Raw genomic sequence first — 21,158 nt, forward strand, 5'->3', positions numbered from 1 at the left:
ATCGCCTCCACCGTCGGCTGGGTGTGTGTGCCTGAGCAGGGCCTCTGAGCATTTGGCACACTTGCACATCTGGAGAGAGGCATCCGCTGACTGCCGTGCACTTTTGTACATAAAGGATATTACCCTGGGCATGTATATTTTAAATTTCCCTGATTGTCCTTCTCCCTGTATCTGTCCCCAGAGGAGCATGGGATCTTCCCACCGCGATGAGAATCTCCCTTGTCCCAAGGCCGCCGTGGCCTCCCTGTGCGTGTCCCGAGGCTGGAGTTTCTCCGGGGAAGATTCTGAAACATAGACACGCAAGGGACAGGATCACCTTTTGTCAGCGACCTTGCTGAGTAGCCGTGCACGGTTCCTTCCCTGTCACCCGAGTGAGGACCCGTTTCCCCCTCACTTCCAGCGTGGTTCCCATAAATCTCTTCGTTGTCGCTACTCTCGAGAAAAACTGGTATCGGCCACTTTATTCTCTCTGCCACCAGTGATGTGTGCTCGCCGATAGGTGCTTCTTGACACTCGTCGTTCCTTTATGTCCCGTCTTGTCCTTTGGCCTCCGCCCTCACATTGTTCGGTCGTGATTTTTAGTAATCACTTATGTCTTATTTCTTGACCACATAGAAATTTAAGTTTTTCTGTCATTTATCAGTAGTCCTCAGCAGTTTCAAGGTTTTTGTGTCGTGTCTTAAAGGACACGCTGATTTCCTTGAAGAATTCTGGCGGTGTTTTCGATTAGAATTACAACGAATTGTAAGATAAAGTGGGTGAAAGTTAACATCTGAATTGAATGGTCATGTCAAGGACCATTTTCTTCATGCTTTAAGGTGCTCTTTTCCTCCCTAACATTAGGAAAAATTTCAAGCATATGGAAAATGGAAAAGCAGAAAGAATCGGACAATGAACATCCGATCCATATACCCACCAACTAGACTCCGCCATTTACACCTCACTGTGCAAGCGGTACCGCCTGTCTCCCCATCCATCAATCCATCTCATTGGTTTAGTGTATTTCACAATCAGTTACAGGTATTTGTGCACCTGCACTTCAGTATTGCAGCCCGGAACTTACTAACAAGAGTTTAATATCTGTGGTCCTCATCTTCTTCCTCCTTTTTGAGTTAAAACTTACATACAGTGAGGGGCGCCTGGGTGGCTTAGTCGGTTAAGCGTCCGACTTTCGCTTGGGTCATGATCTCGCGGTTCGTGGGTTCGAGCCCCGCGTCGGGCTCTGTGCCAGCTCAGAGCCTGGAGCCTGTTTCAGAGTCTGATTCCCTCTCTCTCTGACCCTCCCCTGCTCACGCTCTCTCTCTCTCTCTCTCTCCTAGAAATAAATAAAACATAAAAAAAAAAAAAACCTTACATACAGTGAAACACACAGATCCTAAGTATCCCCTTAATAAGGTCCAGTGAATGCAAAAAAAATCTCTGCAGTGCAAACCCCATGTCCAGGCACAGAACATTCCTATCACTCTAGAAAGTTCCATCATGCAGCTTTTGAGGCAACTCCCCTCCTCCTCGGGCAACCACTGTTCTGTTCTGTTCTTTTTTCTACCATGGACTTGCTTTATGTGTTCTGGAACTTCATAGAAATGAAATCCTACAGCACATAGCCACTTAAGCCTGGAGTCTTTCACTTAGCATAATGTTTTTGAGATTCATTTGTGCTGCTGAAGTTGGTTCCACTGCATGATAGTACCAGTTGATTTAGCCACCCTTCTGTTGATGGATGCCTAAGTAGTTTGCATCTTTTGACTATTACGAATAAGGTCCTAAGGGTATTTTCATCCACGTTTTGGCGGACATATATTTTCATTTCTGTTAGGTAAATACCTAGGAGTAGTGTGGCTTACAGGGTATGTGTGTGCTGAATTTTGTAAGAAATACCAGACTTCTCCTTAGAAGAGAAAGACACATCAGAGCTCTCTCTCTGCTGTGTGAGGACATAGCGAGAAGACGGCCATCTGCAAGCCAGGAGCTGATGCAGCCAGCACTTTGATACTGAACTTCTCAGCCTCCAGAACTATGAGAAGTCAGCTTACCCCATCTGGGCCATTTGTCACAGCAGCCTTAGCTGACTCCTACATCCACCTTATTAGGGGACCAGTTTTTTTTTATCTCCTTCCATTGTCTTTTACTCTTCCATTTGGATTTTTGTCAGCCTGTATTTTTATGGGAGTTGCACAGAAATCCAAGTTTTGCAGTTACTTTTTCAGAGACAGAGGTGACTGCGTAGTTTCTCTCCTTTGAACATATTAATATTGTGTCACGTAGTAGATCTCCTGGAGTTGAGTAGACAACCCTCGGCTGGGGGACTTACTCTTTCAGTGCGCTGCTGAATTGATGTGCTGCGTTGCGGTGGCGGATGACCACTGCCTTCGGGCACCTGGTGGTCTGGGGTACCCACGCTTAACCGTGATTGTGTGTCGATAGATGCCACCTCCTTGTGGCATCTCTGGAAGGTAACCAAAACCAAGACAGAAGGAGGGGAAATGGGTGGCCTTAAGACATATGCGTCCACAAGTTCTCCATCTTTGTCCGTGGAGCGTCACCTGCTCATCCCACCTGGGACTCCTCCCTTGGGCCATTTCCTGAGGCTCTTTCCTTGTTGGACAAGCAGGGAGCTGGAGCCGTCGATTGGGGAGCCGCGCAGCGAGTAATAGAGGAGCCTCAGCCAGTCCCCGCGCCGGGATGTGCCGCCACCCCGAAACATGAGTGGGGCTGGCCGCGGTGACTCCCGCCCGAGCTCGCCTCCCCAGCTGCTGCCATCACACACCCACACGCCCAGACACTGGCGGTTCGCTGAACACCCACCGGGTCACGTGTGCTGAGGGAGGTAGAGGGATTTATTACCGTTTACATTGCTCTTCCTTTCATCTTTTTGCAGGGAGGGTGAGGAGGGTGTGTATATGGGGAACTAAGGCTTTTAGAACAGACTGCTAGCCCACAGACGTGGGTTCAAAGGCAAGGTTATTACAGCTTACTCAGGTAGCAGCCTGGGGAACGGGAGGGGACTAATGTGACGCTACGTGTCTCACGTTTCCTATGTGGGTTTCCTTTTTATCTGCTCTTTGAAAAAGTGGCTTGTTTTCATGATTACAGACCCGTACATACACCACGGGGCAGCCTGGTGGCATGGCCATGTGGTGGCGGGGTGGTCGATGGCCCCTGTAACCTGCAGGTAAGAGCTTCTGTGTTTCCTGCATTGCTGTCCTGGGCCAAGTTCATGGGCCACACGTGTGTTTACACATAATGTGCTTCAACAAACACTGCTTAGTGGAAGATGTGCTGTTCTTCTGGACAATTAACATTTATGTTACTTATTGGCCCCCAGGAAACCATCTTGCTTGGGGCTGCATCCTGAGCTCTCTCCCCACCTCGATGCCCCCAAACTCAGCCACATAATGGGCATCTCCGGGCGGGTGACTCAGAGGCACCCCGTGGTTGGCGTGTCTAAACAGAACTCGGCTCTCTGCTCCCTCCAGCTCCTTCCACTGCTATTTTTAGGGAACTGTCATAACCGAGCTCAAACTTTATCCTAATTACAGGAAAATAGCACTATAAAAAAAAAAACACACCTGAGACTGCCAGTGATTAAACATGACTTCAGGAGAAAGCAAGCTGCCTTACACTTGGTGGGTACACCAGCTCTGGCAGAAGCTGACATTGAGCATTTGATGTTAAAGCCATTAAGCCACCAACCTAATCAAACTGAGTTGTTGCAAGGAGAGAAACCAGCCTAAGTTTTTTTCTCCATGACTTCTCGTTAACCATAGGTTCCATTTCTTGTAAAACTTCTCGTTAACCATAGGTTCCATTTCTTGTAAAATGTAACTCCTTAAATCCCACAGTGCAGACCTTGAATAAAAGATAGAAAGTTAATTCATTTTAAGGTGATCTGATGTGGGTAATAAGTGACTGAAAAGATAATCGTGGGTAAAGTAATTAGAGCCTGCACACCCTCCTTCATTCAGACCACGCAGATGACACAGGCAGAAATGTTTGCACTTTAGCAGTAATGACGGTATTAGCGCTGGACGTGTAGTAACACATTTAATGCCTCCACTTAGTCTTTTTGTTTTCACTTGAGCCCATGCATTAGCTGGTAGGCCCTGTGATGCGTGGATGAATGCTTTTTACACACCAACCTCCAAAGGCATCCAAGAAAATACCAACCTCACAAGGTTTGCCCAGGAGGGACCCACCCCATGAACACGGTGGAGGAGAATGACACTTCTTTCTTGGTGAACTGGTAATGCCGGGGCCGCCATTTCTCTGCCTCTGGACACCCTGTGTGATCCTGGCCTTAGAGATGGCCATGGCAGAAACGAGCATTTCTAAGGGTGCTGCAGGCTTGGGGTTTTATGACATGGATGTTGGTGTTGGGTGTGTTCATTTGGACCACGTGGACACTTGCCACATCTAATATGACATTGGTATAATTAGATGCTAGGAGCATTTCATCTTGGAATTACAAATATAAAGCACAGTGTTTCATTTGTAAGGAAATCATTCATTCTTTTAACAGATTTAGATTGAGGGCCAACTATGTTCCAGGCCCTATTCAAGGTGTTGGGGATGCAACAATGAAGGAAATAGCCAAACACTAAAAATTCCAGCCACGGGGTGCTTACGTCCCCTGGGGAGACTCTTGGGTCTGGCGTCTTTCATGAAATGGAAAATCTGAAAGATTCTTCCTGTGGTTTATTCCTGTTTTTCATGATGATAAGTATTCTGATTTATGAAGATACTACAGTACATTTATTTACCTGTTGATGGAAGTTTGGGTTTCCAGTTCGAGGCAGTTACAATTAAGACTGCTATGAATGTTCGTGTTCAAGTATTTTCATGAGCATGTTTTCATTTCTCTAGAATGCATCCTGGCTGTGCGACTACTGGGTCAGATGGTAATGCGTACATAAGTCATAAGAAATTGCCAGACTCTTCCCCAGAGTGGTCTTTCCATTTCATACTGCCACCCACAGTGTGTGAACATTCCAATTATTCCACATCCACACCAACACGTGGCTTCATCCGATTTCAGCCATTCATTGTCTTGCATTGTGATGGTTCATGGTGGTTTGATTTACATTTTCCCGTCGGAAAAGATGTGGCCATCTTTTCAGGCCACACTTTTGTGAAGTAACTGTTAGTCTTTTGTTCAGTTTTACTGTGGTATCTTCCTATTGGGTTACAGTAGTTCTTTATATATTCTGTATATGATTCCTTTGTCAAATATGTAAACTGTTTTCTCCCAGTCTGTAGTTTGCCTTTTTATTTTCACAATGCTGTCTTTTGATGAGCAGGAAAACCTAACTTTGGGAAGTCTAACTTACCATTTTTTTCTTTTATGCATCATGTCTGAGAAATCTTTGCCTTTGCTTCCCTCAGTACTATAAAGATATTCTCTGGTGTTTTCTTCTATAAATGCCATAGTTTTAGCTTTTATGGTTAGGTCTGTGATCCATCTCAAAAGCAATTTTTTTGTAGGAGTTATGGGTTCAGGTTTATCTTTTCCATACAAATATCCAGTTCTTTCAAATGATTGTATGCTCCTCCTCAAATGCCTTAGTGCCTTTATTGAAAATCAGTTGACCATAGGTGAGGGTCTGTTTTGTGATTCTGTATCATGTTCTATTGCCACGTCTTTATGTCCCAATATGACATTGTCTTGATAATTGTAACGTTGTGTGTGGTAAACCATACAGTCAGATGGTGTAAATTCACCCTCATTCTTCCTCTCTTTCATGTTTGTTGTGGCGGTTTAGTACCTTTGCATTTGCAAGTAAATTCTAGAATCAGTGTGTCAATTTCTACAAAAGTAGTGCTGGGATTCTTTCTTCCCTTAATACTTCAGTGCGTATTCCATAAGATCAACCGTATTTCCTTACAGAACGACAGCTTCAAGTTCAGGGTGTATGTCAGATTGCATCATTGTCCAGTTCCCTTCATTGCCTGAGTGATTCTATTGAGACTTCCTCCCTGGGACAGAAGGCTGTCCGTATTGTTTTAGTGCGAACAGTGCCTCCACCTTTCATGACCTTGAAATGTTTGATACATGCAAAGCAGTTATTGTACAGAGTGTCCCTGGATTTGAATTTGGCTTGATGTTTATGGCGTTGTAACGTTCATTATTAGATTCTGGCTATGCATTTTTTACTTAAAAGTAGATAGGTGATGCTTCCTTTTCAGGGTCTTGCATGTGGAAGTACATGATGTCTGCCCGCCCCTTATTGGTACTGTTAATTGTGCTCACTTGGCTCTTTCTTTTAAAAAAAATTCTCATTATATAGTTATTTTTCTCTTTATATGTGAAAATAATCTGTGAGAAAATCCTGTTAGGATTTCGATGGGTGGGTGGGATTGTACTTGGGGAGAAGTGACTCCTTAAAGCCAGTGAATAGTCCACTCTATGAATATGGTATATATTTCTATTTCTGTTTCTTTTCTTTCTCTCTACAGTGTTTTGAAGTTTTAAGTGTGCAGGTCTTACATGTACTTTATTAAGTTTATTCCTAAGTATTTCCACCATGTTTAAGTGTATAATCCGTGGCGGTAAGTACGTTTCACATGGTTTCGCAGCCATCCTCACCATCCATTTTCAGAACTTTCTCATCTTTCCAAACTGAAACTCTGTATCCGTTAAGCAATGACTCCTCCCTTTCCCTTCCCCCTAATTCTTAGCAACCATGATTCTACTTTCTGTCTCTATGAATTTGACTACTCCTTTGTGTACTTTTAACATGAATGTAAATGACCTCTTAAAACCTTTCATTTGCTAATTGTTACATATAGAAAAATGATTGTATTGACTTAATCCTGTGGTTTTACCAAATCTGTGCTAGTTTTAGTAGTTCAAAAATATATTCCTTAAAGGGGCACCCGGGTGGCTCAGTCAGTTAAGCATCTGACTCTTGATCTCAGCTCAGGTCTTGATTTCAGGGTTGTGAGTTCAAGCCCCGCATTGGGCTCCATGTTAGGCATGCAGCTTACTGGGGGAAAAAAGTCATTCATTCCTTATATCCAGGAATTTTTCTATACTTTTCTTCAAACTAATTTTATGTGTGTACCATTGAGGGGAAGGTGCCTGCGCATCTGCCCACTGTCTTCTCTGCCCTTTGTGATAAACACTTTCTGTCCTTCCTCTGTCTCTTCTCAGTCACCTACTCTTCTTGCTTTTTAGGTTTTTTTAATCAATATTGTAGTTATTCATGTCTCCCTCCCTTGACCATTAATTTGTTGGTGTGTAAGTTTCTTCTTCATCTGTGTCATTAGGCCTTTGATTAGTGCCTGGGACATTAGGAATGTAGGAGATACTCAAAATTGAATGTCTATGACATTGAGATTCTGTGATTCAGTACCCATGTCTGTTCCACTTGTGTGGTTTAAGGGATGTTATGGACGGCGGCTTCTGCCTCAGTGCTTTTCTTTGGTCTTTGAGTGGCCCCGTGTACACACTTCTCCAGCCCTGTCACTCCTCAGAGGTCCCCAACTATGCCCCATAAAGATAAACCATAGTTGTGCTTGAAACTAGAAAGTAATTCCCATTTATTTTATCAAAATTCAGAAACCTGAAGCACGTCACTTTCAGCCCACTTCTGTTTGTCTGTGGACATTCTCTACAATTCAGATTAGACGCCCCCTGAGCCGAGTGAGCGGTGGACGCAATGGCCTCGAGCCCGTTCTCGGCGTGTCTTCCCCGTCCCCTGCTCCTTCCCTCCTTCTGGGGGCACCTGACCAGGGGCCAGGGCGAAGGCCACAGCAGAGGACCAGGCTTTCTATTCCTTGACTCTTGAGGTGGAGAAAAGAAATTGCTCAGCCTTGTGGGGTCACCCCAAGGGACCGATGCCTGGGGTGGGTGATGGTAAACAGAGTATGCGAGTCTCAGTGATTTTCCTGGTGTAGCGTGGGAGCACCCGAACTCAGCGGCAAACAGCGACGTGTAGCGCGCACCCTGGGGCAGAGTTGACTTGCACTTGGGTGTGTTTGGCAAGCGTAGGCATTGGCTTTAATTTAATCAGCAGTTCGCTCAGCTCACAGAGAGTGAAGGGGGGTGCGCTGGGTGGATATTGTTAGCACATGTGCTTGGCTAATTCCACTATGTTTAAGGAATCCTTGACCCAAAGAAATAATGGCTAAGCGAGCTTACAAGGAAGGGCGTCCAGCCCTTGTTGACACCACAGTCTCTTTGTTTAGATTATTTATGGTTCCAGGTTCCTTTCTTTGAGGAAAAAAAAGAGCTCTTGCAGGTGCCAAGGAGGGACAGAGCCAGAAGCGGCTGAAGAGAGGGTGTCCCGCCAGGTCCTTTGTCTCCACTGCTAGGCGTGACCAGATTTTACATCTGGGGGGGAGGGGAGCTAAGGTAGGGATTTTTAAGGCCATGTGGCAGAATTGGACACAACACAGCATTTCATTGGGCCATGGTCATTAGTGTAGGGTGAGATGACAAATGTTAGGCTTAAGGGCAGGTGACACACTTGCTGGAAAAAACAGTCTTAATGACAGGCCTAAGGCACTTGCTAGAAGCTTGTCCTGGGAGCCCTGGCCCCTCGCCTTTACTCCCCAGCAGATGGGAGCCGTCATGCATCTGCGTGGTGGCTTCTACTGTGTCCTTAGAGCGTCATGAGGGCCCTTGGAAAAGCATCTGGGTCCTCAGAATATCTGATCCATCGGCTGAAGGCAGGAGTGACGGGTTCTGCAGGGAAGAATGTGACCCAGACTCCACCGGGGGGGTAGGGGGGTCAAGTAGTGGGTGTGTGCGGGCTGTTCCCCTTGGGCCCTGGGGAGGGAGTCAGACTGAGGGGCCCAGCAGGAGGGCCATGCGTTTGGCCAGCACCCCGTCAGTCCCCCATGTTTCTACGTGTGGTCTGAGCCACCTACAGCACGCACACATGCACGGTCTCCCCGTGAGCAGCACCTTGCATCAGTGTGGTGTGTTCATTACAGGCAGAGAGCTGGTATCAATACGTTAATGATCAAGTTAAGTCTGTAGTATATGTGAGCATTCACTCTTGCTGATGTCCATTCTGCAGATTTCCAGAATGTTCAGTTGACTCTTGAACAACACGGGGACTGGGACGCTGACCCCCTGCAGGGTTGAGAGTCAGTGTATAACTTCTGACTCCCCCCAAAACTTGACTACTAATAGCCCATTGTTGACTGGAAGCCTTACCAATGAGATAGTCCACAAACATGTAGTTTGTATGTATTATATGCTGAACTCTTCCAATAAGGTAAGCTACAGAAAAGAAAATGTTATTGAGAAAATCCTAAGGGAGGGTCATCTGGGTGACTCAGTCTGTTGAGTGTCCAGCTCTTGATTTCGGCTCAGGTCATGATCTCATGGTCCATGGGTTCCAGCCCGAGTCGGGCTCTGTGCTGACAGCATGGAGTCTGCTTAGGATTCTCTCGCCCTCTCTTTCTCTGCCCTTCTCCCTCTCATACCCTCTTTCAAAATAAATAAACTTTTAAAAATTAGTAAGGGAGAGAAAATACATTTTCCACACTATATTGTATTTACTGAAGAAAGTTTCCTGTAAATGGACTCATGAGGTTCAAACTTGTGCTATTCAGGGGACAAATGGATAATGACCTCTAGCCACCATTGTATCACACAGAGTAGATTCACTGCCCTAAAGTCTCCAGTTCTTTGCCCGTTCACCCCACGTTCCACCCCCCCCCACCAGCCCCCAGCAACCACTGATCCTTTTACTGTCTCCACAATTTTGCCTTTTCCAGAATGTCACAGAGTTAGAATCACACATAGGTGGGCTCCTTCATTGGTATTCCACCTGGTATCCTGCGTGCAAGGTTCCTCAGTGTCTTTTCGTGGCTCCTTCGTTCCTGGCACTGAGTAACGTTCCTCCGTCTGGATAGACCACAGTTTGTTTATCCGTTCACCTACTGAAGGACAGCTTGGTGCTTCTGAGTTTTGGGCAGTTACAAATAAAACTACAGTCCACATTTGTGAGCGGAGTTTTGTGTGGTCCTTTTCGATTCATTTGAGTGAATACCAGGGAACGAGACGGCTAGATCATAAGGTGAAGATTTTAAAGGAAAAAATGAATCATGAAGGGTACTGAGGTCTTCGTTCGGCTGTGCTCACAGACTGTGTCTTTCCCAGAGACGACTACCATGAGGACGGATTCTGCCAGCCTTACCGAGGGATCGCCTGTGCGCGCTTCATCGGGAACCGGACCATTTATGTGGACTCCCTCCAGATGCAGGGAGAGATCGAAAATCGAATCACAGGTAGGAGCCCCACAGCTTCGTGCTGAGAGAGTGAGCGCCCGCTTGTGTTTGCCAGTTACTCTCTTGGATGGTCAGTCCCTGTTCTGTGGGTCTTGCAGCGGAAACCTTTATTAGAGGCATTTGGAATTGCCACCGTGGCTTATTCTAGAATGCTCCCATTGGCGTGCTCACATTAGCAAGTGCTTAGAATATACGTCTGGTATGCCTAGTTAGGCCAACCAAACGGGTCTGGAGTCGTGCCTTGTCGTGTTCTCACTGTGTTGCCAGGGCCTTCTGTCCCCAGGCTGGCCACACTGCGGCGTGCACCGGGGCCCAAGGCATTCGATCCCTTGACTTCTTCGTTCTGTCTTTCCTGTCTGAGACTCGTGCTTGGTGACTAGGGGCACAGGCCCACCCTTGCCATTCGGGAAGGAGGTTTGCAGGTCACCAGTGCTGCGTGGGGACACCGCACAGTCAGACCGTATCAGCCTTCAGTCCCCAGGGAACGGTCGAGATTTCAGGGGCCTTCGCAGCTCGGGCAGTGCGGCCAGTCACTCAGCACAAAGCGACTGGCTCTCTGTCTCCTTAGGAGTAACGTTTCTGGTCACTGTTAGTCCTCAGCGCGCTGACTTCTACTCGTTGATGTGAAGGTCATCTTAGGGGAAGTCCTTTGGGAAGGAAGAAAATGAATTAGACCAAACCTCCCAGAGCCCTGCTCCCCCGTCTCTGCCGTTCCCACAAACACACGCTGGCACTACTTGCAGGCCTCTGAGGCTGAGCGGCCCAGGAGACGCGGGGGGCATGCAGAGAACGCGGTGCCCTGCTGAGGGCCAAGAGTGAGGTCCTAGGCAGACGCCCCTGGAGGTGTCATTGGGGCGTCCTTCTCAATTCAGGTCCACCTTGCCTTTCACCTCAGCCTGGAGGGTCTAGAGTCACGGTCAAGCAAAGACCTGCCTGGCCCATGGGGACTGAGGCCCTGAGGACAGGGCCAGGCATCCAGTGAGGAGTGGAGAGGGCAGTGGGGGCCCAGCAGCAGAATGTCTAGAAAACACTGGTATCTCTCTTTGGAAAAGCTTTTCAGGCTATTTGAAGCCAAACTTCTCGAACTTTTTTTGGCCACCGCACACTGTAAAATCTGTGCTTTATGTTAGGGCTTAGTATCCACATGCATTTATCTCACAGACAGGAAATGGGTTACGGGACACAAAACGCACCCTTAACAAAAGCAGTGCTTTTTCTCTTCAGTTTTATTTCATTAAGGGAAAGAAGCGGGTTACAGCCTTAAGGTGAACCCTGCAGTCTGACATCCTCTCTTGGGTTCTAATCTTTGCAAACACTAGCCACAGACTCTAGAATTTTACATCCCGCTAACTGGCAGACCCCGATTCAAGGCACAGGTTGCCCCTCAGTTAGCTCTTCAGGAACCGTGTGAGGCGTTAAACGACTCCGATATCTGAGCCAACTGATTTCACAGCAGTCGTTGGGAAAAGTCTCAAAAGAAGACCTCTCGATTTGTGGATGTTTGGGAGCGTGAAGTGGAAGTGGCTTTCAACTGGCTGGCTTGCTGTGTAGACACTGTGATGGTTGTGGAGGCGTTCTGTGTGGAGAGCATTGCTTGTCCCAGGAGTCTGGAAGCTTCCAAGGGAAGGGCCCCAAGGAGTCTTCAGACTAACGTGGGGCGCGGGCAAAGGCGAGTAGTGAGTTGTTGGACCTTCCAGGTGTGTGGAATCGTAAGTCAGCCCCTGCGTGATACCTTCTGAGGGGAGGCGAGGAGAGGCCCTTAGAGGGTCAGCTGTGACACCGTGTTGGTGGGTTACCCCAGAAGAAATGCCAGGTTTGGCCTTCTTAAGAAGAGAGTCTGTCTCTGCCTGGTGGTCAGGGTCTACGTCATGGCAGAATGCTGTGGCCGGAAGGGACCAGGCGGGACGCGACTGCACCTGGCCGCCCACACAGGCTCTGTGCAGCCTTCCAGTCCAGGGTTCGGTCCCAACAAGTCACTTGAGATAAAGGCACAGGACCAGAAGGGGACTGAGTGACCCGCTGTCCTGTAGTAACAACAGGGCAGGGGGCTGCCTCCCCAGCTCGTGTCCCTGGGGCTACTGCCCGTGCCCAGCGGGTCCCCCAGGATAACGGGTGCCCAGCGGGACCCCCAGGATAACGGGTGCCCGCAGCGCCACCTGCTGGTCGCACTGGGTTCTGCACCACAAGTCCTGGGTAGAGCTGGGGCTTCCCAGGGCCTAAATGTGCCGGCAAAGGGGCCCCTCTTTTCTGGCTGCCCCGGATCAAGTTTTGTTACAAGCCGGTCCTTCACAGGTCAAAGGGGATGGGCCTCCTGGCAGTGAGCACGCCGGCTGATGCCTTCTTTTGGGCCCCGATGGCCGAGAGAGGGCGAGTAAGGTCCCCCCACAGCTCTGCTCACCCGCAGCTCCCACCCGTGTCCTCTCCCCGCACCAGGGCTCGGGGTCATCCCGACTGTGACACCGCANGCCCCACAGGCCCGGGTCCCGGCAGGGCCCTGGGAGTGGCCTTGGGGTCAAAATCCGAACCCCCCATTGATGGAAAAAGCATCCGGCGGGACGAGGCCCCTGTTTCCCTTTTGTTGCACCTTGGATGGTATTAAGGGGCCGGCGGTGACCAGGGACGTGCTGTGTCCGGTGCCAATCCGGGCAGCTCTNTGCTAGAGACCGGGGCCCCCTTCGCCCTGGCGCAGTCACGGGGTCCTTCCAGCGCAGGCTCACAGCCGGTGCGCCCTGCCCCCCTAGGGACCCCAGGGAGTCCCTAGCGCCCCAGCTTTGGTCCGCTGGTCCAAGGTGGGCGTCCTCGTGGCACCTGCCCCAGAAGGCTGTCTGTGTCTGGGTCTCCTTCCTCCCGGGCTTGGGGTCTGGAGTCCCTTCTCCAGCGAGGCCGGGGGCTCCCAGTCGGCACCAGGGCAGTCAGAGCCTGGCCTCTGGGCTCACTGGCTCACGCCCCAGTCCTGGCTGCAGGGCTTCCCCAAGCTGGGACCCTGGACAAGTAGTTTAAATGCCAGCTTCCTGCCGTCGCTCGGGGATGAGGACTCCTAACCTCCGAGGCTGGGAGCAGGATCAAGTGAGTTCATCTTGAGAAAGTACTCAGAACGGCGCCCACGCCGGCGAGCTCTGCAGAACTGCCGTTCACCGCCCGCACCGCAGGGCTGGCTCGGAGAGCTCTGGGGCCTCCCCTGGGCCGCAGAGATGCCCGTGGTGTCCTCGCTGGGAGGCAGAGCGGCTTCGCGGCTGTGGCCTGGGGGTTCACCTTCCCCCCTTCACTTCGGCTTTGCCTCTGCTGCAAGTGAACACGAGGTTGGGGCTGACGTCCCCATTCTGGAATGGAGGCGCCCGGTGGGTCCCAGAGGCCGTCTCAGGATCGGGCTAGAACCCCAGATGGTTTTTCTTCCCCACCTGTGTGTGTCCCTGAGGCACCCCAATTTTTTTAAAAAATGTTTTTTAATGTTTATTTTTGAGCGAGAGAGTGACAGGGAGAGTTCAGGGGAGGCACAGAGAGAGGGAGAGACACAGAATCCAAAACAGGCCAGGCTGCGAGCTGTCAGCACAGAGCCCGACACGGGGCTTGAACCCACAAACCGTGAGACCATGACCTGATGCTGAAGTCAGACGCTCAAGCGACCGAGCCCCCCAGGCACCCCAGATGCACCCCAGATGCGCCCCAGTGTAACGCGAGGGCTCGGGGCTCTATGATGTCATTACTTTCAGTGCTGCTCTCCTTGGAAGTTGGATACGTCCACTCTTCCGGAAATTCCAGTCGGGGACATGCGGGCGCAGTGGCTTTGCTGCCCCTGCTGGTGCCCGAGTTGCAGAGGGGTGCTCTCTGCGCCCCGGGGCTGGGCCGCTGCCCAGTGCCCTCGGGTCCGCTAACGCCTCTTCCCCCCGCAGACCAGCAGTGCTACAACGGCTCCGGCACAGATTACCGGGGCACCGCCAGCACCACCAAGTCGGGGCACCACTGCCAGCCGTGGGCCCTGCAGCTCCCGCACAGCCACCACCTGAGCAGCGCCGACTTCCCCGAGCTCGGAGGGGGCCACGCGTACTGCCGGAACCCGGGGGGCCAGATGGAGGGCCCTTGGTGCTTCACGCAGAATAAAAACGTACGCATGGAACTGTGTGACGTACCCCCTTGTAGTATGTATTCTCTCTCTCTCTTTTTTTTTTGAAAGTGTTGACTGTTGGTGCGACCCGGGGGTGACGTGGGGCCGGGAGGCTGGTGGCGCCCTCCCTCCCTCCCTCCCCCCGCCCACGTCACCACCGGGATTGTTGGTTTTAAGTAAAGCCGTTGACTTTATGGAAGTAATATCTGGTCATTCTGGGACGGTCTAAGTTCCAGACGAGTCTGAAGAGTCATGTGCTGATGGCCCCTAATTGCAGCACCCCGGGGACTGCTGTTTATGTCCTGGGAGGCCCCTGTCAGCCCCCTGCTGTGTGTGCGGTGCTGGGAAGGGTGTTGGGTCCGGTCGCTCGTTTCTCCATGAGCGTGGTCACAGAACGGTCCCCAGTGGTATTAACAAAGGTGCTTCCCGGCATCTGTCGCTAGGGACACAGCTCTGCCCCCCGCTCCTCTGCACCGGCCTTCACAAGGGGCTTGCAGAGTGAGGAACAGCAGAACTTCAACCTTGTAACTGGTTTCGCTGCAGTTTCTCTGTTAAATGAGGAACAGGAGGAGAGGGTGTGATTCAGGGCTGCAGACTTTACAAACGTGATTCCTGTACTGCAACCATTTATTTACGTTTTGCCGGCTCCCGTCAGCCTGGACACCCCGAGAGAAGAGCCTTCTGAGTCTTACATTTTGGACCCTGGAGGCAGTGGGTTGGTGGAACGTTACTGAGAAGACACAGAGATGAGGAGAGATGAACAGTGCAGCAAAGCCAGGCTCGCTGTGTCCCCTGTCAGCCCCGGGCCGAGCGCGGTTCCACCTGTAGTCGCCGGGAGTGACAACTGGCATCTTCATGTTCTGGAAGCATAAGATTGGGCAGTTCCAAATTTGCCACTCGTAGCTCCACAGATCTTTCTTTTTTTTTTTTCTTTTCTTTTTTCTTTTTCTTTTTCTTTTTTTTCTTTCTTTTTTTTTTTTGAGAGAATGAGAGCAGGGGCAGAGGGAGAAGAGCGAGAGTCTTAAGCCGAGCCCGACGAAGGGCTTGATCTCTGTGAGATCATGACTTGAGCCTAAATGAAGAGCCAGATACTCGGCTCACTGAGCCCCTCAGGAGCCCCTCACCACAGAGCCTAACACAGACCTTCAGGTGATTGATCGCTGCACAAATAAATTTTAGGATGAAAATGTCAGTAGTTAGATTATCGTAAAGCTACTCCGTGGGACGCTACTGGTGTCTAAGAGAGCTTCCTGTGAGGGAGGGTGTCCATGGTGTCCTGTTGACGGAAAGAGGGCAGTTGTAGGGCCATGGCTGTGTGATTTCTGCTGCCTCTTCTTCCCCTTCATCATCCCCTCCCTCTTCATCCTTCCCTCCTGTCCCTTCTCTGTCTCTTTCTTCATAAAGGAAAGAGGGTTGTTTGTGTGTGTGGGGGGGGGGTGCACACATAGCCACCTGCTTTTTATGGATGAAGTTTTGGATCCTACACACCAAACTTTTAGCAGTGGTTTCCCACAGCCTACAGAAATGTTAAAATAGAAGACATTTTTTCAACGAGCAGTTACTACTTTTGTAAATAGAAATAAAACAAAACATAAAAATATGTACGTTGTTTGGTTTGACAATTCTAAGAATACCTTATATTGCAAAAACATTTGCACTTAAGGGTCCGAAATACTAAGGATACTTATTTCAGTATCACTTTTAGTAGCTAAATCAGAAACAGGCTAATCGTTTACCAGTGGGGACTTGGAGGGTGATTGATGACCGTGGAACTGGGTGCGGCTATTGAAGAATGCGCAGGGCTGTCTGGTTTTCATGAGACCTTGTCTGAGATGTGTTTTTCTGCCACAAAAGCAGGAACAGGAAAATATCGATGATATGATCCTATTTGAAAAGAATTCTACTTATAATTCTTTGAAAACATGTCAAATTGTTGCTTCTGTATGTCAAACTAGCTGAATCTCATTTATTTCATGTTCACCTTAAAATATACCCAGAAAATCAGGTGAACACCCACCTGTTCTCAGTGGGATAGCGTTTGGTGAATGGGCTGTTAGGAATACCCACTTTCCTATAATATATAGTCATTAATGTGCACGTTATCTGGTGGTGATTTTGAAAAGTCATTGCTAAGACAAATGGTCACCCAGGTGTTTGGACTATGCTCACATCACTGACCTTGACCTGAAGGGCATGGAATCTTCCCCAGCCCTTCTGATGACAAATGACCATGACCCACAATCTCCACTGCCCCTGAGGCTTCTAGAACATCTGCCTCGAGGGTGGGGCCAGGAGAGTTTTGATTTTATGTGTGGGGGGGTGGGGGACATGGGGCTGATGGAAGGGACAGACAGACACTGGTTGGGGACAGTGCTTCAGCCCGGCGTGCCCCGTGTGTGTCTCCGTAAATCCTGCAGAGGGAGACAAAGCATTGCTTCTTGTGCAGAAAAGTAAATCCACATGGAGTCCTCCCGTCTATACATCCCGCCTTGCTTTCTTCAAGGCTCCAGCCCCAGTTACGTACTGTATGGGGTCAAACTCACTGGCTGCCAGTGCTCTTCGAAATCAAATGCAGTTTTCATTATTATCTTAAAAGAATATGTGTCCGTTATACAAAAAATGTGGAAAATCCTAAAATGCTGCAGACCAGGGTCACTGCTCATTCTAGTACCTTGCTTATTACTCTGATAAGACCCTTTGAATTCGCTTATCTTCTGTGCTGTGTATTCCCATTTGATTCCTTGGTGACAGTTGGGGATCGTGTTTCATAAATGTACAGCAGGATGTGCGATTTTCAGGATGTTACCCTTGTTTTAGGCATGGCGTGCGGTTCTGCCCCTCCGTGTGACACGTGGAAACGTCCACTGTGTTTGAATATTGTAGTGGGGTCGGGGAGGGGGGCTGGTGGAGAACGTCGAGTGGGAAGGGGGATGTTTCTTAGAACCTCGTGACCCTTGCTGTTCACAGGCCCCCAGGACAGCAGCAGGATGGGAATTCTGTACATCTTGGTTCCGAGCATCGCGATTCCCCTGGTCATCGCGTGCCTGTTCTTCCTGGTCTGCATGTGCCGGAATAAGCAGAAGTCCTCTGGGTCCACCCCGCAGCGGCGGCAGCTGATGGCGTCACCCAGCCAGGACGTGGAGATACCCCTCATCAGCCAGCACAAGCAGGTCTCCTGCCCGTGCGGGCATAGCCTCTGCCCAGAGACCGCTGGCCCGCGGGATTCGGCTTCCTGACGTACTCGTTACACAGCACAGAGCTACGCTGTCCTGTTCTACCCGGTCCTAGTCTGTTTATTTTAGTTTTACTTTCTTTTATTTTATTTTTACTTTCTTTTATTTTATTTTTACTTTATTTTTTTATTTTATTTATTTTCACTTTCTTTTTACTTTCTTTTCTTTTTACTTTATTTTAGTTTTACTTTATTTTATTTTTAACTTTTTACTTCATCTTATTTTTACTTTATTTTATCTTTACTTTGTTTTAATTTTATTTTTATTTAATTTAATTTTTTACTTATTTTTACTTTCTTTTCTTTTTACTTTACTTTGTTTTATTTTATTTTATTATTTTTTAAGAGAGAGAGAGCACAAGCTGTGGAAAAGGGCAGAGGGAGAGATAATCTCAAGCAGGCTCCACACCCAGCATAAAGCGCAACACGGGACTCGATCCCACGAGCCTGGGATCATGACCTGAGCCAAAACCAGGGGTCGGATTCCCAACTGACCGAGCCCCCCAGGCGCCCTGACACATAACTATTTTAAACTGCCCTCGATTTCGCTGTATCTTGTCTAAATCATGTAAGACCTTTGTGCCCTTAGGGAGTAAGCGGCAGGCGTGTTTGGGGTCCACTGCCTCGCCGTCTCTGGCTTCCCCTCCGCCTGGACCTGTGCGTTATCGGGAGCCAGGGGAGCCATCCTGAGCCTGCAGGCTTCCGCGCTCCCCACAGGAGAACAGAAGGGAAAGGGCTCAGATTGGCCCACGGCCTGCGAGCCAGGCTGGCTCTTCTAAAGGGCTGGGGTGTGTTTTCTGGTCCGCATGCAGTGGGCTGCAGCAGGCTCCTAGTGAAGCCAGGACAGGGTTCGCTGAAGGCCACCATCCCGAGAGCTCTTAGGACAGCGAGAGCACCCCAAAATACAGCACAAGAGAGTAGTCGTCACCTGCCTGCCTCACGTGCAGGGACGTTTCTGCTACTTGCAAGCTTTGGGGGGACATTCGTTCCTGTCTGGGCTCCAAGGGGGTCTTCACTGTGGTCAGGAGCGAGTGGCCTCACCCAGCTCCGTAACCAGCAGTCCCTGCATGTTTGTGGGGGCTGTGGGGGTGGATGGGGCGGAGTGCGGAGCCCCTTGCAGCGGGAGCCTCCGCCAAGAAGGACAGGGCTGGCCGTAGAGCTGAGAGGGGCAAGGTTTGGGCTGGTCTCAACGCAGTCCGATGGTGCTTCTGTCCTAAGGCATCTAATCGGGGAGCAGTGAGACGGGCCCACAGGGCAGCTGGAGAGTGACGGCCAGGACGCTAAAAACAGCGGGAATCGTGGGAAGCCCACCGCAGGCTTCACGACAGAGCTTGGGTCTCGTGATGCTCACTCATGCCTGGACCTCATCCAAGGGCGGGCACCTGTCGAGGGCAGCAGTACAGGCCCCGGGTTGGGGGGCGCGGCCGGGAGGGTCCAGGGTGCCCCAGGCACAGCGGAGCCCAGCCTGGCTGGGGGGTGGCGTGTGCTTCAGTGTGGACAGGGGTGCACCCACACTCTGGAACGGTGTCTGACGTCTGGGGGCACATTGCTTGCAGGCTGGTTGGGACCTGTTGAAGGTTTTCAGGCAGCCTCACGGCTTCGGGGCATGTTTAAGGGCAGAGAGTGGGGTTCAGGGCTGGCTGAGTCTGGGGTGGGCAGGGCCGGGGGGTGGGACTTGGCTGGGACTGCCCCCTGCGCCTCCCCGGCTCCCAGCTGCCCTGCTTGGCCCCGTCCCGTGCTGGGAACAGAAGTGATTCACTGGGACTTTCCTCCTCGGCAGGCCAAGCTCAAGGAGATCAGCTTGTCCTCAGTGAGGTTCATGGAGGAGCTCGGGGAGGATCGCTTCGGGAAGGTCTACAAAGGCCACCTGTTCGGCCCGGCGCCGGGGGAGCAGAGCCAGGCTGTGGCCATCAAGACGCTGAAGGACAAGGCGGAGGGGCCCCTCCGGGAGGAGTTCCGGCACGAGGCCATGCTTCGGGCGCGGCTGCAGCACCCCAACGTCGTGTGCCTGCTGGGCGTGGTGACCAGGGACCAGCCCCTGAGCATGGTCTTCAGCTACTGCTCGCACGGGGACCTCCACGAATTCCTGGTCATGCGCTCGCCGCACTCGGACGTGGGCAGCACCGACGACGACCGCACGGTGAAGTCCGCGCTGGAGCCGCCCGACTTCGTGCACGTGGCGGCGCAGATCGCGTCGGGCATGGAGTACCTGTCCAGCCACCACGTAGTGCACAAGGACCTGGCCACTCGCAACGTCCTCGTGTACGACAAGCTCAACGTGAAGATCTCGGACCTGGGGCTGTTCCGGGAGGTGTACTCGGCCGACTACTACAAGCTGATGGGCAGCGCGCTCCTGCCCATACGCTGGATGTCCCCCGAGGCCATCGTGTACGGCAAGTTCTCCGTGGACTCGGACATCTGGTCGTACGGCGTGGTGCTGTGGGAGGTCTTCAGCTACGGCCTGCAGCCTTACTGCGGCCACGCCAACCAGGACGTGGTGGAGATGGTGCGCAGCCGCCAGGTGCTGCCCTGCCCCGACGACTGCCCGGCCTGGGTGTACGCCCTGATGCTCGAGTGCTGGAACGAGTTCCCCAGCCGGCGGCCCCGCTTCAAGGACATCCACGGCCGGCTCCGGGCCTGGGGCAACCTGTCCACCTACAACAGCTCGGCACAGACCTCGGGGGCCAGCAACGCCACGCAGACCAGCTCCCTGAGCACCAGCCCGGTCAGCAACGTCAGCAACGCCCGCTACGGGGGCCCCAAGCCCAAGGCCCAGCCCTTCCCGCAGCCCCCGTTCATGCCCATGAAGGGCCAGATCCGGCCCATGGTGCCCCCCCCCCAGCTCTACATCCCCGTCAATGGGTACCAGCCGGTGCCGGCCTACGGGGCCTACCTGCCCAACTTCTACCCGGTCCAGATCCCGATGCAGATGGCCCCGCAGCAGGTGCCCGCCCCGGCGGTCCCCAAGCCCGGCTCCCACCACAGTGGCAGCGGCTCCACCAGCACGGGCTACGTCACCACGGCGCCCTCCAACACGTCCGTGGCCGACCGGGCGGCCCTGCTCTCCGAGGCCACCGAGGACGCACCGCACGCCCCAGAGGACGCGGCCCAGAGCCCTGTGCAGCAGGCCGAGGAGGACGGCTCCGTCCCGGAGACCGAGCTGCTGGGGGACAATGACACCCTGCAGATGGACGAGGCCGAGGTCCAGCTGGAGGCCTGAGGGGCACGCGGGGCGGCTTGGGCCCCCCCTTCCCCCCCCCCGCCCCCGCTGGTTTGCGCTGTCCCCGAGCGAAGTCTCCTCCGCTGTCCTCGTGAGCACAGACAGAGCTGCCGTTGTGGCCACTCGTGCGTGGACGGTCTCTGTGCTGGCGCCGGCCGGGGGCCCGGGAAGGTGCGTGGCGCCCACCTGCACGGTCTGCATCCCCTGAGGTTAGACCACAGCGCGCACTGCCCGGCTTTGCAGGAAGGAGGCTTCCACGCCAGCATGTGGATTGAACGTGGTGAATCTTCTGGAATATGGGCCCTCAGGGGCAGTGAGGTGCGACCTTGGGCTTTGAGATTCCCGGCGGTCGGCCTGGGTGA

At 51.6% G+C, this 21,158-nt stretch overlaps 1 protein-coding gene across 1 annotated transcript in view; it reads left to right on the top strand.

Moving 5' to 3' along the window:
• Window positions 1-21,152, top strand: part of ROR2 (receptor tyrosine kinase like orphan receptor 2) — a 37,987-nt gene extending 16,835 nt beyond the window's left edge. Inside the window, exons 6-9 of the mRNA XM_077759330.1 lie at window positions 10,115-10,242; window positions 14,133-14,378; window positions 17,312-17,514; window positions 19,357-21,152. Of these exons, the coding sequence (XP_077615456.1) occupies window positions 10,115-10,242; window positions 14,133-14,378; window positions 17,312-17,514; window positions 19,357-20,796 (2,017 nt within the window). The 3' untranslated portion in view covers window positions 20,797-21,152. The remainder of the gene's footprint in view (window positions 1-10,114; window positions 10,243-14,132; window positions 14,379-17,311; window positions 17,515-19,356) is intronic.
• The last annotated feature ends 6 nt before the right edge of the window (window positions 21,153-21,158 follow it).

The sequence above is a fragment of the Crocuta crocuta genome, unplaced genomic scaffold (assembly GCF_008692635.1).
Source record: "Crocuta crocuta isolate KB4526 unplaced genomic scaffold, BGI_CrCroc_1.0 scaffold41, whole genome shotgun sequence".
NCBI lineage: Eukaryota > Metazoa > Chordata > Mammalia > Carnivora > Hyaenidae > Crocuta > Crocuta crocuta.